The sequence below is a fragment of the Salvelinus alpinus genome, chromosome 12 (assembly GCF_045679555.1).
Source record: "Salvelinus alpinus chromosome 12, SLU_Salpinus.1, whole genome shotgun sequence".
Classification (NCBI taxonomy): Eukaryota; Metazoa; Chordata; class Actinopteri; order Salmoniformes; family Salmonidae; genus Salvelinus; species Salvelinus alpinus.
In genome coordinates this window covers 38,970,168-38,985,619 of record NC_092097.1, presented here as the reverse complement: position 1 = coordinate 38,985,619, position 15,452 = coordinate 38,970,168, and the positions used below count along the sequence as shown (strand labels likewise).

At 43.2% G+C, this 15,452-nt stretch overlaps 1 protein-coding gene across 7 annotated transcripts in view; it reads left to right on the top strand.

Moving 5' to 3' along the window:
• Window positions 1–15,452, top strand: part of nfasca (neurofascin homolog (chicken) a) — a 182,493-nt gene that overhangs the window by 138,428 nt on the left and 28,613 nt on the right. For all 7 annotated transcript variants that reach the window (XM_071336293.1, XM_071336292.1, XM_071336289.1 and 4 more), the window contains exons 8-13: window positions 8,338–8,452; window positions 8,647–8,828; window positions 8,935–9,072; window positions 9,282–9,425; window positions 9,555–9,666; window positions 15,035–15,201. In XM_071336293.1, the coding sequence (XP_071192394.1) occupies window positions 8,338–8,452; window positions 8,647–8,828; window positions 8,935–9,072; window positions 9,282–9,425; window positions 9,555–9,666; window positions 15,035–15,201 (858 nt within the window). The remainder of the gene's footprint in view (window positions 1–8,337; window positions 8,453–8,646; window positions 8,829–8,934; window positions 9,073–9,281; window positions 9,426–9,554; window positions 9,667–15,034; window positions 15,202–15,452) is intronic.

The following is a 15,452-nucleotide window of genomic DNA, read 5'->3' as shown; positions in this document are numbered from 1 at the left end:
TTTAGAAGCTTTAGAATGAGGAAATATCATCATAGTGTTTAGAAGCTTTAGAAAGAGGAAACAGCATCATATTGTTTAGAAGCTGTAGAAAGAGGAAATATCATCATAGTGTTTAGAAGCTTTAGAAAGAGGAAACAGCATCATAGTGTTTAGAAGCTTTAGAATGAGGAAATATCATCATATTGTTTAGAAGCTTTAGAAAGAGGAAACAGCATCATAGTGTTTAGAAGCTTTAGAAAGAGGAAACATCATCATAGTGTTTAGAAGCTTTAGAAAGAGGAAACAGCATCATAGTGTTTAGAAGCTTTAGAAAGAGGAAACAGCATCATCAGTGTTTAGGAGCTTTAGAAAGAGGAAACATCATCATAGTGTTTAGAAGCTTTAGAAAGAGGAAACAGCATCATAGTGTTTAGAAGCTTTAGAAAGAGGACAATATCATCATAGTGTTTAGAAGCTTTAGAAAGAGGAAACAGCATCATAGTGTTTAGAAGCTTTAGAAAGAGGAAACAGCATCATAGTGTTTAGAAACTTTAGAAAGAGGAAACAACATCATAGTGTTTAGAAGCTTTAGAAAGAGGAAACAGCATCATAGTGTTTAGGAGCTTTAGAAAGAGGAAACAGCATCATAGTGTTTAGAAGCTTTAGAAAGAGGAAACATCATCATAGTGTTTAGAAGCTTTAGAAAGAGGAAATATCATCATAGTGTTTAGAAGCTTTAGAAAGAGGAAATATCATCATAGTGTTTAGAAGCTTTAGAAAGAGGAAACATAATCATAGTGTTTAGAAGCTTTAGAAAGAGGAAATATCACCATAGTGTTTAGAAGCTTTAGAAAGAGGAAATATCATCAGTGTTTAGAAGCTTTAGAAAGAGGAAACATCATCATAGTGTTTAGGAGCTTTAGAAAGAGGAAACAGCATCATAGTGTTTAGAAGCTTTAGAAAGAGGAAACATCATCATCATGTTTAGAAGCTTTAGAAAGAGGAAATATCATCATAGTGTTTAGAAGCTTTAGAAAGAGGAAATATCATCATAGTGTTTAGAAGCTTTAGAAAGAGGAAACAGCATCATAGTGTTTAGGAGCTTTAGAAAGAGGAAACAGCATCATAGTGTTTAGAAGCTTTAGAAAGAGGAAACATCATCATAGTGTTTAGAAGCTTTAGAAAGAGGAAACATCATCATAGTGTTTAGAAGCTTTAGAAAGAGGAAATATCATCATAGTGTTTAGAAGCTTTAGAAAGAGGAAACATCATCATAGTGTTTAGAAGCTTTAGAAAGAGGAAACATCATCATAGTGTTTAGAAGCTTTAGAAAGAGGAAACATCATCATAGTGTTTAGAAGCTTTAGAAAGAGGAAACATCATCATAGTGTTTAGAAGCTTTAGAAAGAGGAAACATCATCATAGTGTTGAGAAGCTTTAGAAAGAGGAAATATCATCATAGTGTTTAGAAGCTTTAGAAAGAGGAAACATCATCATAGTGTTTAGAAGCTTTAGAAAGAGGAAACATCATCATAGTGTTTAGAAGCTTTAGAAAGAGGAAATATCATCATAGTGTTTAGAAGCTTTAGAAAGAGGAAACAGCATCATAGTGTTTAGAAGCTTTAGAATCAGGAAATATCATCATAGTGTTTAGAAGCTTTAGAAAGAGGAAACAGCATTATATTGTTTAGAAGCTTTAGAAAGAGGAAACAGCATCATATTGTTTAGAAGCTTTAGAAAGAGGAAACAGCATCATATTGTTTAGAAGCTTTAGTAAGAGGAAATATCATCATAGTGTTTAGAAGCTTTAGAAAGAGGAAACAGCATCATCATGTTTAGAAGCTTTAGAAAGAGGAAATATCATCATAGTGTTTAGAAGCTTTAGAAAGAGGAAACAGCATCATAGTGTTTAGGAGCTCTAGAAAGAGGAAACAGCATCATAGTGTTTAGAAGCTTTAGAAAGAGGAAACATCATCATAGTGTTTAGAAGCTTTAGAATGAGGAAACAGCATCATAGTGTTTAGAAGCTTTAGAAAGAGGAAATATCATCATAGTGTTTAGAAGCTTTAGAAAGAGTAAATATCATCATAGTGTTTAGAAGCTTTAGAAAGAGGAAACATAATCATAGTGTTTAGAAGCTTTAGAAAGAGGAAACAGCATCATAGTGTTTAGAAGCTTTAGAAAGAGGAAACAGCATCATAGTGTTTAGAAGCTTTAGAAAGAGGGAACATCATCATAGTGTTTAGAAGCTTTAGAAAGAGGAAACATCATCATAGTGTTTAGAAGCTTTAGAAAGAGGAAATATCATCATAGTGTTTAGAAGCTTTAGAAAGAGGAAACAGCATCATAGTGTTTAGAAGCTTTAGAAAGAGGAAACAGCATCATAGTGTTTAGGAGCTTTAGAAAAAGGAAATATCATCATAGTGTTTAGAAGCTTTAGAAAGAGGAAACAGCATCATAGTGTTTAGGAGCTTTAGAAAGAGGAAACAGCATCATAGTGTTTAGAAGCTTTAGAAAGAGGAAACATCATCATCATGTTTAGAAGCTTTAGAAAGAGGAAATATCATCATAGTGTTTAGAAGCTTTAGAAGGAGGAAACATCATCATAGTGTTTAGAAGCTTTAGAAAGAGGAAACATCATCATAGTGTTTAGAAGCTTTAGAAAGAGGAAACATCATCATAGTGTTTAGAAGCTTTAGAAAGAGGAAATATCACCATAGTGTTTAGGAGCTTTAGAAAGAGGAAACATCATCATAGTGTTTAGAAGCTTTAGAAAGAGGAAATATCATCATAGTGTTTAGAAGCTTTAGAAAGAGGAAACATTATCATAGTGTTTAGAAGCTTTAGAAAGAGGAAATATCATCATAGTGTTTAGAAGCTTTAGAAAGAGGAAACAGCATCATAGTGTTTAGAAGCTTTAGAATGAGGAAATATCATCATAGTGTAGAAGCTTTAGAAAGAGGAAACAGCATTATATTGTTTAGAAGCTTTAGAAAGAGGAAACAGCATCATATTGTTTAGAAGCTTTAGAAAGAGGAAACAGCATCATATTGTTTAGAAGCTTTAGAAAGAGGAAATATCATCATAGTGTTTAGAAGCTTTAGAAAGAGGAAACAGCATCATAGTGTTTAGAAGCTTTAGAAAGAGGAAACATAATCATAGTGTTTAGAAGCTTTAGAAAGAGGAAACAGCATCATAGTGTTTAGAAGCTTTAGAATGAGGAAATATCATCATAGTGTTTAGAAGCTTTAGAATGAGGAAATATCATCATAGTGTTTAGAAGCTTTAGAAAGAGGAAACAGCATCATCATGTTTAGAAGCTTTAGAAAGAGGAAATATCATCATAGTGTTTAGAAGCTTTAGAAAGAGGAAACAGCATCATATTGTTTAGAAGCTGTAGAAAGAGGAAACGACTCCAAAATAGAAGGTATCTAATTCTGCACTGGGCAGAACTGGGCAGAACTACTAAACATAATAGTGTTTTCAACCTTTTTTGTTAGTGCTCCCAGTTCCTGCAAGGTGTTGTACAACATTTAATTAAGTGCTGTCACAACACACCGTATAATGTTTCAAAGCATCTCAGGATGACGTGTTTCAATACTCCAGCAAAGTTAATGTTTCGTCTCCTTCAAGTTGGTGGCAGCTCAGTTGCCACTCGTTTTGGCGTTACAAAGCACTTAATTTTAACAGTGCACCACCAACCAGAACAGCTTCAATGCACCTTGGCATAAAAGTGTCTGGAACTCTTTTGGAAGTATGTGGCACCGTTCTTCCATGAGAAACTCCATCATTTGGTGTTTTGTTGATGGTGGTGGAAAAGGCTGTCTCAGGCGCCTCTCCAGAATCTCCTATAAGTGTTCAATTGGTTTGAGATCTGGTGACTGAGACAGCCATGGCGTATGGTTTACATAATTTTCATGCTCAACAAACAATTCAGTGACCACTCGTGCCCTGTGGATGGGGGCATTATCATCCTATGGGGGCATAACCATGGTAGCCGAAAGAATGGCCTGCCCAGCATTTTTATACATTACCCTAAGCATGATGGGACGTTAATTGCTTAATTAACTCAGGAACTACACCTGTGTGGAAACACCTGCTTTCAATATACTTTGTATCCCTCATTTACTCATGTGTTTCCATTATTTTGGCAGTTACACGTATGGTCTGTGCCAGGTGTTTGTACGAATCCCTGAGATACTCTCCAAGTGTCACTAAAAACACTGCCACACTCTCTGTCTGCAGGGCACTGGAGATGCTAACCGTTAACAAATTATTTAATCCCATAGGCCTACAGATCAGATCTGCATCACAGAATTAGCTAACGCTAATTGTGCCTGGTTCATTATAGCCCCATTAGTCTTGAGGCTAGTTCCTTTTAATGTGGGTTAACCTTCTAATTCGACTTAAGGTCTTTAAAGTTTTGTAACACTCACAACACTCACTCACTGTCGTATATGTTTTACTGTCTGATGAAGTGTTGTATTTATTTATGTGTATTATTTACAATTTTGAGGTAAAGGGTAAGTACTGTGATATGAAATATATGAGTTATCCCACCAATAGCACACACTTTTCTGTCCTTAAAACGCAACAAACAAATAAGCAGCTCACAGCCACGAGTGTTGCCACTGATCTATGTGTAACCTCCCTTCATGACACAGTACAACATTTCTGATACATTATCTTTAAGAGGATAAATCCTTTAATGACCGAACCCTGAACCCGATTTAGAGCGCATAAGGTTCTGGAAAGGATCCAAATGTTGGCAGGGGAAAACGTTAGTGATTTAACATCACCAGCCTAATGCCTAAGCCCTGCGGTGGTGTTGTTATATGAAGCATGTCACTGAAATATCTGAACTCAGCAACCCGAAAATATGCTCTTTCAATTAGATCAAACGATTTCCTTAGAAGAAAGGAAAGAAATGAAGAAACAGTATGTTTTCTGTGTTTCATCTGGTCTCTTTTCTCTGGCGGACTGAAAGTCAGAGATCAACGTTGTTTTTCTTTCTCCTCTGGTTTAAATGGCACTCCATGGGAGTTGACAGACAAAGGAACAGCTAACAGGTTGATCTGGCTGCGGAACAAACAGGAAAACGAGCCAATGCTACGTGGGGCGGCATAAAGAGATGGATGAGGACATTCTACGGATGTAGATTAACCGTTTAATCCGTTTGCTTGGCGGAGATGCTGACATAGAAGCATGAACATAATAAACCAATTTGTTTTCATTTGTCTCTTATCCTTATAAGGAGCTTGTTGTAACGACTTTCCTCTTCTTCTGACGAGGAGTAAGAGATATCGGACCAATTTGCAGCGTGGTAAGTGTCCATTTTAATATGTAAAACTGAACACTACAAAAATACAAAATAACAAAATGAATGAACAAACGAAAATCGAAACAGTCCCGTATGGTGCAAACACAGACACAGGAAACAACCACCCACAAAACACAAAGGAAAACAGGCTACCTAAATATGGCTCCCAATCAGAGACAACGACTGACACCTGCCTCTGATTGAGAACCATACTAGGCCAAACACATAGAAATAGAACAGAACAAAACATAGAAAAACAACATAGAATGCCCACCCCAACTCACTCTCTGACCAAACTAAAATAAAGACATAAAAAAGGAACTAATGTCAGAACGTGACAGTACCCCCCCCCTCCAAAGGTGCGGACTCCGGCCGCAAAACCTGAACCTATAGGGGAGGGTCTGGGTGGGCATTTACCGCGGTGGCGGCTCTGGAGCGGGACGTGGACCCCACTCCACCATAGTCTCGGCTCACTTATGTGGCACCTTAGGAGTAGCGACCCTCGCCACCGACTCCAGATTGGAGACCCTAGTAGAGGGCGCCGGACTGACGGGCGCCTCTGGACTGACGGGCGCCTCTGGACTGACGGGCGCCTCTGGACTGACGGGCGCCTCTGGACTGACGGGCGCCTCTGGACTGAAGGGCGGCTCCTGACTGAAGGGCGGCTCCTGACTGAAGGGCGGCTCAGGCGGCTCCTGACTGAAGGGCGGCTCAGGCGGCTCCTGACTGAAGGGCGGCTCAGGACAGACAGGCGGCTCAGGACAGACGGGCGGCTCAGGCGGCTCAGGACAGATGGGCGGCTCAGGACAGACGGGCGGCTCAGGCGGCTCAGGACAGACGAGAGAACCTGGAGGGAGGAGACGGAGAGACAGCCTGGTGCGTGGGGCTGCCACAGGACCCACCAGGCTGGGGAGAGCTACAGGAAGCCTGGTGCTTGGAGGAGGCACCGGAAGGACCGGGCTGTGGGAGCACAGGAGCTCTGGTGAGCAGCCTTGGCACCACTCCCCCAGGCTGGATGACTACTCTAGCCAGGACCCTCCAGAGTGCAGGCACAGGTTGAACCGGGCTGTGGGTGAGCACTGGAGATCTGGTGCATATTACGCGCACCTCTCCCTTAGGCTCAATTCCCACATTCGCCCGGCATGAGCGGAGCGCAGGCATAGGACGCACTGCACCCTCCCAGCGCCCCGGAGACACAGCACGCAGAGCTGGCGCAGGATACCCTGGACCGAAACGGCGTACCGGAGACCAGACACGCTGAGCCGGCACAATACGCCCTGGCTGGATGCCCACACTCGCATTACACTTTCGGGGGGCTGTCCTATAGCGCACCGGGCTATGGGCGCGTACTGGCGACACCGTGCGTTTAACCGCATAACACGGTGCCTGACCAGTAACGCGCTGCTTACAATAAGCACGAGGAGTGGGCTCAGGTCTCCAACCTGACTCCGCCACACACCCCGTGTGCCCCCTCCCAAAACATTTTTGGGGCTGCCTCTCGTGCCTGTCGCGCTGCCGTGCTATCTCCTCATATCGCCGCCGCTCAGCTTTTGCTGCCTCCAGCTCTGCCTTGGGGCGGCGATATTCCCCAGCCTGTGCCCAGGGTCCTTTTCCGTCCAAAATGTCCTCCCATGTCCAGGATTCCAGAACTCGCTGCTGCCGTTTACCACGCTGCTTGGTCCTTGGTTGGTGGGTGATTCTGTAACGACTTTCCTCTTCTTCTGACGAGGAGTAAGAGATATAGGACCAATTTGCAGCGTGGTAAGTGTCCATTTTAATATGTAAAACTGAACACTACAAAAATACAAAATAACAAAGTGAAAGAACAAACGAAAATCGAAACAGTCCCGTATGGTACAGACACAGGAAACAACCACCCACAAAATACAAAGGAAAACAGGCTACCTAAATATGGCTCCCAATCAGAGACAACGACTGACACCTGCCTCTGATTGAGCACCATACTAGGCCAAACACATAGAAATAGAACAACAGAACATAACATAGAAAAACAACATAGAATGCCCACCCCAACTCACGCTCTGACCCAACTAAAATAAAGACATAAAAAAGGAACTAAGGTCAGAACGTGACACTTGTACACTTATGGTGTCCGAAGTGAGTTTTGGATTAAACATAAACTCAATGATTGTGTTTGATTAGAATTTGGATGAAGGTGAATGTGTCGAATATTTAGTGTGGGTGTGATCATGGTGGTTTGTGTGTTAAACCCTTCCTCTCCTGTCCCCAGGTCGTAAGGTAGCAGAGACCTCCCTAACTCCCTCTCCTGTCCCCAGGTCGTAAGGTAGCAGAGACCCCCTTAACTTCCTCTCCTGTCCCCAGGTCGTAAGGTAGCAGAGACCCCCTTAACTTCCTCTCCTGTCCCCAGGTCGTAAGGTAGCAGAGACCCCCTTAACTTCCTCTCCTGTCCCCAGGTCGTAAGGTAGCAGAGACCCCCCTAACTTCCTCTCCTGTCCCCAGGTCGTAAGGTAGCAGAGACCCCCTTAACTTCCTCTCCTGTCCCCAGGTTGTAAGGTAGCAGAGACCCCCCCTAACTTCCTCTCCTGTCCCCAGGTCGTAAGGTAGCAGAGACCCCCCCTAACTTCCTCTCCTGTCCCCAGGTCGTAAGGTAGCAGAGACCCCCTTAACTTCCTCTCCTGTCCCCAGGTCGTAAGTTAGCAGAGACCCCCCCTAACTTCCTCTCCTGTCCCCAGGTCGTAAGGTAGCAGAGACCCCCTTAACTTCCTCTCCTGTCCCCAGGTCGTAAGGTAGCAGAGACCCCCTTAACTTCCTCTCCTGTCCCCAGGTCGTAAGGTAGCAGAGACCCCCCCTAACTTCCTCTCCTGTCCCCAGGTCGTAAGGTAGCAGAGACCCCCCCTAACTTCCTCTCCTGTCCCCAGGTCGTAAGGTAGCAGAGACCCCCTTAACTTCCTCTCCTGTCCCCAGGTCGTAAGGTAGCAGAGACCCCCTTAACTTCCTCTCCTGTCCCCAGGTCGTAAGGTAGCAGAGACCCCCCTAACTCCCTCTCCTGTCCCCAGGTCGTAAGGTAGCAGAGACCCCCCCTAACTTCCTCTCCCCCACGGGGACTGACAGCTCAAGGATGATGGTGCTGAGAGGACAAAAACTACAGCTGGAGTGTATCGCTGCCGGAGTGTGAGTGGCTGAAATACTCATGCACACCCACGCAGTCACACACACACACACACACTTGCGCGTGCGCACGCACACACACACACACACACACACACACACACACATACATACCTTTCTCAAGAAAAATAACACCCAATCTCACTCCCCCTTTCCCTTTTCCCCCCTCACCCACTCTCTCCCTATCCCTCTGTCAGTCCCACCCCCAGTATAAAGTGGTTTAAGAAGGGAGGAGACCTGAACCAGAAGGTGAAGCTAGACAACTTCAATAAGACTCTGCGTATTGACAGCGTGTCAGAGGAGGACGCAGGGGAGTACATGTGTATGGCCAACAATCAGATAGGAAGCATCCGACACTCCATCTACGTCCAGGTTAAAGGTATACACAGAGGAGGTGTTTTGTGTGTTTGTGCTCGCGTGTGTGTGTCTGTATGTTGATCTTTGTGGTTGACCTTCTGACCAACGGCATCTCTTGAACCCAACAGCGTCTCCCTATTGGCTGGACAAGCCGTTCAACCTGGTGTTAGCACCGGATGAGAACAGTCGTCTGGTGTGTCGGGCCAATGGGAACCCCAAACCACTCATCCAGTGGCTGGTCAACGGAGAGCCTATGGAGAGCGATAGTGAGTCCTTTACAACCCATTCAACATCAATCATCACCCTGCTGTGTTCTAATGGACATAGAGTACCATCAAGATAAACAAACTCAAATCAGCATTTCTATTGCCAACCAGTTTTCACTATTTACATTTATATCCCTCTATTCTTTCTCTTCTATCTTCTCTCCCCCCTTTCTCTCCCTCTGCCCTCTACCTCTCTCCCCATCTCCCAGGCTCCCTGCCCAACCCCAGCAGATCGGTGGTAGGTGACACCATCATCTTTCACTCTGTTCAGATCGGCAGCAGCGCTGTGTACCAATGTAACGCCTCCAATCACCATGGTTACCTGCTGGCCAACGCTTTCGTCAGCATACTGGGTAAAGAGAGGGAGTGGTGTTGGTGGTGATGAAGATGGTGATTATGATGATGAGTGATGAAGCTATAATGAAATAGGACTAAATATGTCAATTGTGTCTCTCTCTCTTGCTCTCTCTCTCTCTCTCTAGACATGGCTCCCAGGATGCTTGGTGCTAAGAACCAGCTAATAAAGGTGATAGAGAACAACAGAACCTTCCTGGACTGTCCCTTCTTTGGCTCGCCACTTCCTGAGCTACGTTGGTGAGTTTACTTTATTTGGATCCCCATTAGCTGTCGTGCAACAGCTACTCTTCCTGTGGTCCACACAAAACCTAAAATACATATACTGATGAGTATGTAAAGATAGACCCAGATAGAGAATATATGGAGATGTATGGGTAAACCACTTCTCCAATATTTTTGGCCCTACAACAAAGAACAAAGAACAAAGAACAAACAGCAAAAACATATACTGTACATGATCAAATACAAGTCATAGAATCAACTATTAAAGACTACCAGAACCCACTGGATTCTCCAATTACATTGAAGGAACTACAGGACAGAATACAAACCCTCCAACCCAGAAAGGCCTGCGATGTTGATGGTATCCTCAATGAAATGATAAAATATAAAGACAACAAATTCCAATTGGCTATACTTAAACACTTTAACATCATCCTTAGCTCTGGCATCTTCCCCAATATTTGGAACCAAGGACTGATCACCCCAATCCACAAAAGTGGAGACACATTTGACCCCAATAACTACCTTGGCGTATGCGTCAACAGTAACCTTGGGAAAATCCTCTGCATTATCATTAACAGCAGACTTGTACATTTCCTCAGTGAAAACAATATACTGAGCAATTGTCAAATTGGCTTTTTACCAAATTACCATACGACAGACCACGTATTCACCATGCACACCCTAATTGACAAACAAACAAACCAAAACAAAGGCAAAGTATTCTCATGCTTTGCTGATTTCAAAAAAGCCTTTGACTCAATTTGGCATGAGAGTCTGCTATACACATTGATGGAAAGTGGTGTTGGGGGAAAAACACAAGACATTATAAAATCAATGTACACAAACAATGAATATGCGGTTAAAATTGGCAAAAAAAAAAAAAATTCCCACGAGGCCGTGAGGTGAGACAGGGAGGCAGCTTGAGCCCCACCCTCTTCAACATATATTTCAACGAATTGGCGTGGGCACGAGAACAGTCTGCAGTACCTGGCCTCACCCTACTAGAATCTGAAGTCAAATGTCTACTGTTTGCTGATGATCTGGTGCTTCTGTCACCAACCAAGGAGGGCCTACAGCAGCACCTAGATATTCTGCAAATATTCTGTAATACTTGGGCCCTGACAGTAAATCTCAGTAAGACAAAAAAGGTCCAGTCGCCAGGACCACCAATACGAATTCCATCTAGACAACGTTGCCCTAGAGCACACAAAAACTATACATACCTCGGCCTAAACATCAGAGCCACAGGTAACTTCCACAAAGCTGTGAACGATCTGAGAGACAAGGAAAGAAGGTCCTTCTATGCCATCAAAAGGAACATACAATTCAACATACCAATTAGGATCTGGCTAAAAATACTTGAATCAGTTATAGAACGCATTGCCCTTTATGGTTGTGGTCCGCTCACCAACCAAGAATTCACAAAATGGGACAAACACCAAATTGAGACTCTGCAAGCTGGTCCTGGGGCTCTGTTCACAAACTCAAACAGAGCCCCAGGACTGCAACACAATTAGACCCATCCAAATCATGAGAAAACAAAAATATATTACTTGACACATTGGAAAGAATTAACAAATAAACTGAGCAAACTAAAATGCTATTTGGCCCTAAACAGAGAGTACACAGTGACCGAATACCTGACCACTGTGACTGACCCAAACTTAAGGAAAGCTTTGACTCAGTGAGCATAGCCTTGCTATTGAGAAAGGCCGCCGTAGGCAGACCAGGCTCCCAAGAGAAGACAGGCTATGTGCACACTGCCCACAAAATGAGGTGGAAACTGAGCTGCACTTTCTAACCTCCTGCCAAATGTATGACCATATTAGAGACACATATTTCCCTCAGACTACACAGATCCACAAAGATTTTGAAAACAAATCAATTTTGATAAACTCCCATATCTACTGGGTGAATACCACAGTGTGCAATCACAGCAGAAATATTTATGACCAGTGAAAAACAAACACCATTGTAAATACAACCCATATTTATGTTTATTTATTTTCCCATTTGTACTTTAACTATTTGCACATCGTTACAGCACTGTACAGTCGTGGCCAAAAGTTTTGAGAATGACACAAATATTAATTTTCACAAAGTCTGCTGCCTCAGTTTGTATGATGGCAATTTGCATATACTCCAGAAAGTTATGAAGAGTGATCAGATGAATTGCAATTAATTGCAAAGTCCCTCTTTACCATGCAAATGAACTGAATCCCCAAAAACATTTTCACTGCATTTCATCCCTGCCACAAAAGGACCAGCTGACATCATGTCAGTGATTCTCTCGTTAACACAGGTGTGAGTGTGACGAGGTGACGAGGACAAGGCTGGAGATCACTCTGTCAACCATGGTTACCTGCAAGGAAACACGTGCCGTCATCATTGCTTTGCAAAAGAAGGGCTTCACAGGCAAGGATATTGCTGCCAGTAAGATTGCACCTAAATCAACCATTTATCGGATCATCAAGAACTTCAAGGAGAGCGGTTCAATTGCGCCCAAGAAAGTCCAGCAAGCGCCAGGACCGTCTCCTAAAGTTGATTCAGCTGCGGGATCGGGGCACCACCAGTACAGAGCTTGCTCAGGAATGGCAGCAGGCAGGTGTGAGTGCATCTGCACGCACAGTGAGGCGAAGACTTTTGGAGGATGGCCTGGTGTCAAGAAGGGCAGCAAAGAAGCCACTTCTCTCCAGGATAAACATCAGGGACAGACTGATATTCTGCAAAAAGTACAGAAATTGGACTCCTGAGGATTGGGGTCAAGTAATTTTCTCTGATGAATCCCCTTTCCGATTGTTTGGGGCATCCGGAAAAAAGCTTGTCCGGAGAAGACAAGGTGAGTGCTACCATCAGTCCTGTGTCATGCCAACAGTAAAGCATCCTGAGACCATTCATGTGTGGGGTTGCTTCTCAGCCAAGGGAGTGGGCTCACTCACAGTTTTGCCTAAGAACACAGCCATGAATAAAGAATGGTACCAACACATCCTCCGAGAGCAACTTCTCCCAACCATCCAGGAACAGTTTGGTGACGAACAATGCCTTTTCCAGCATGATGGAGCACCTTGCCATAAGGCAAAGTGATAACTACAGTGGGGCAAAAAAGTATTTAGTCAGCCACCAATTGTGCAAGTTCTCCCACTTAAAAAGATGAGAGAGGCCTGTAATTTTCATCATAGGTACACTTCAACTATGACAGACAAAATCAGAAAAGAAAATCCTGAAAATCACATTGTAGGATTTTTAATGAATTTATTTGCAAATTATGGTGGAAAATAAGTATTTGGTCAATAACAAAAGTTTATCTCTATACTTTGTTATATACCCTTTGTTGGCAATGACAGAGGTCAAACGTTTTCTGTAAGTCTTCACAAGGTTTTCACACACTGTTGCTGGTATTTCGGCCCATTCCTCCATGCAGATCTCCTCTAGAGCAGTGATGTTTTGGGGCTGTTGCTGGGCAACACGGACTTTCAACCCCCTCCAAAGATTTTCTATGGGGTTGAGATCTGGAGACTGGCTAGGCCACTCCAGGACCTTGAAATGCTTCTTACGAAGCAACTCCTTCGTTGCCCGGGCGGTGTGTTTGGGATCATTGTCATGCTGAAAGACCCAGCCACGTTTCATCTTCAATGCCCTTGCTGATGGAAGGAGGTTCTCACTCAAAATCTCACGATACATGGCCCCATTCATTCTTTCCTTTACACGGATCAGTCGTCCTGGTCCCTTTGCAGAAAAACAGCCCCAAAGCATGATGTTTCCACCCCCATGCTTCACAGTAGGTATGGTGTTCTTTGGATGCAACTCAGCATTCTTTGTCCTCCAAACACGACGAGTTGAGTTTTTACCAAAAAGTTCTATTTTGGTTTCATCTGACCATATGACATTCTCCCAATCTTCTTCTGGATCATCCAAATGCTCTCTAGCAAACTTCAGACGGGCCTGGACATGTACTGGCTTAAGCAGGGGGACACGTCTGGCACTGCAGGATTTGAGTCCCTGGCGGCGTAGTGTGTTACTGATGGTAGGCTTTGTTACTTTGGTCCCAGCTCTCTGCAGGTCATTCACTAGGTCCCCCCGTGTGGTTCTGGGATTTTTGCTCACCGTTCTTGTGATCATTTTGACCCCACGGGGTGAGATCTTGCGTGGAGCCCCAGATCGAGGGAGATTATCAGTGGTCTTGTATGTCTTCCATTTCCTAATAATTGCTCCCACAGTTGATTTCTTCAAACCAAGCTGCTTACCTATTGCAGATTCAGTCTTTCCAGCCTGGTGCAGGTCTACAATTTTGTTTCTGGTGTCTTTTGACAGCTCTTTGGTCTTGGCCATAGTGGAGTTTGGAGTGTGACTGTTTGAGGTTGTGGACAGGTGTCTTTTATACTGATAACAAGTTCAAACAGGTGCCATTAATACAGGTAACGAGTGGAGGACAGAGGAGCCTCTTAAAGAAGAAGTTACAGGTCTGTGAGAGCCAGAAATCTTGCTTGTTTGTAGGTGACCAAATACTTATTTTCCACCATAATTTGCAAATAAATTCATTAAAAATCCTACAATGTGATTTTCTGGATTTTTTTTCACATTTTGTCTGTCATAGTTGAAGTGTACCTATGATACAATTACAGGCCTCTCTCATCTTGCACAATTGGTGGCTGACTAAATACTTTTTTTGCCCCACTGTAAGTGGCTCGGGGAACAAAACATCAATATTTTTGGTCCATGGCCAGGAAACACCCCAGACCTTAATCCCATTGAGAACTTGTGGTCATTCCTCAAGAGGCAGGTGGACAAACAAAAACCCACAAATTCTGACAAACTCCAAGCACTGATTATGCAAGAATGGGCTGCAATCAGTCAGGATGTGGCCCACAAGTTAATTGACAGCATGCCAGGGCGGATTGCAGAGGTCTTGAAAAAGAAGGGTCAACACTGCAAATATTGACTCTTTGCATCAACTTCATGAAATTGTCAATGAAAGCATATGACACTTATGAAATGCTTGTAATTATACTTCAGTATTCCATAGTAACATCTGACAAAAATATTTAAAGACACTGAAGCAGCAGACTTGGTGAAAATTTATATGTGTATCATTCTCAAATCTTTTGGCCACAACTGTATATAGACATAATATGACATTTGAAATGTCTTTATTCTTTTGGAACTTCTGTGAGTGTAATGGTTACTGTTAATTTGTATAGTTTATTTCACTTTTGTTTATTATCTATTTCACTTGCTTTGGCAATGTTAACATACTGTATGTTTGCCATGCCAAAAAAGTCCCTTGAATTGAAATTTTAGAATGTAGAAGTTGTGAATGTGTGTGTGTGTGTGTGTGTGTCTTACCCTGAATATGTTCCGCTCTGTGTGTGTGTGTGTGTAGGTTTAAGAATGGTCAGGGCAGTGGTCTCGACGGGGGTCAATACCGGGTCTACATCAACGGGAGCCTAGAGATCAAGCGTGCGCGGGTTGAGGACCAGGGTACATACACCTGTGTGGCCAGAAACATCCTGGGCAAGGAGGAGAACCAGGTCCGACTGGAGGTCAAAGGTTAGAGAGCAACCAATCTCATCACAGCACGACTTCATGCTTCTGTTTTTCTGTTTCCTTCTCAGACCAAATAGCCCCTGTGTTGTTGCCAAACATTTCCTGGTGCCTTATCAACCAATGTTGTTTCTCAGAGCAGATGACGCTACTTAGAGATTCACATGAGACAATCATATTCTGTAGTCTGGTTATTATACTCATTCATCCCATGTGGCCTTAATGTCATCTCATATCATGAGAAAAAACACTCTTAA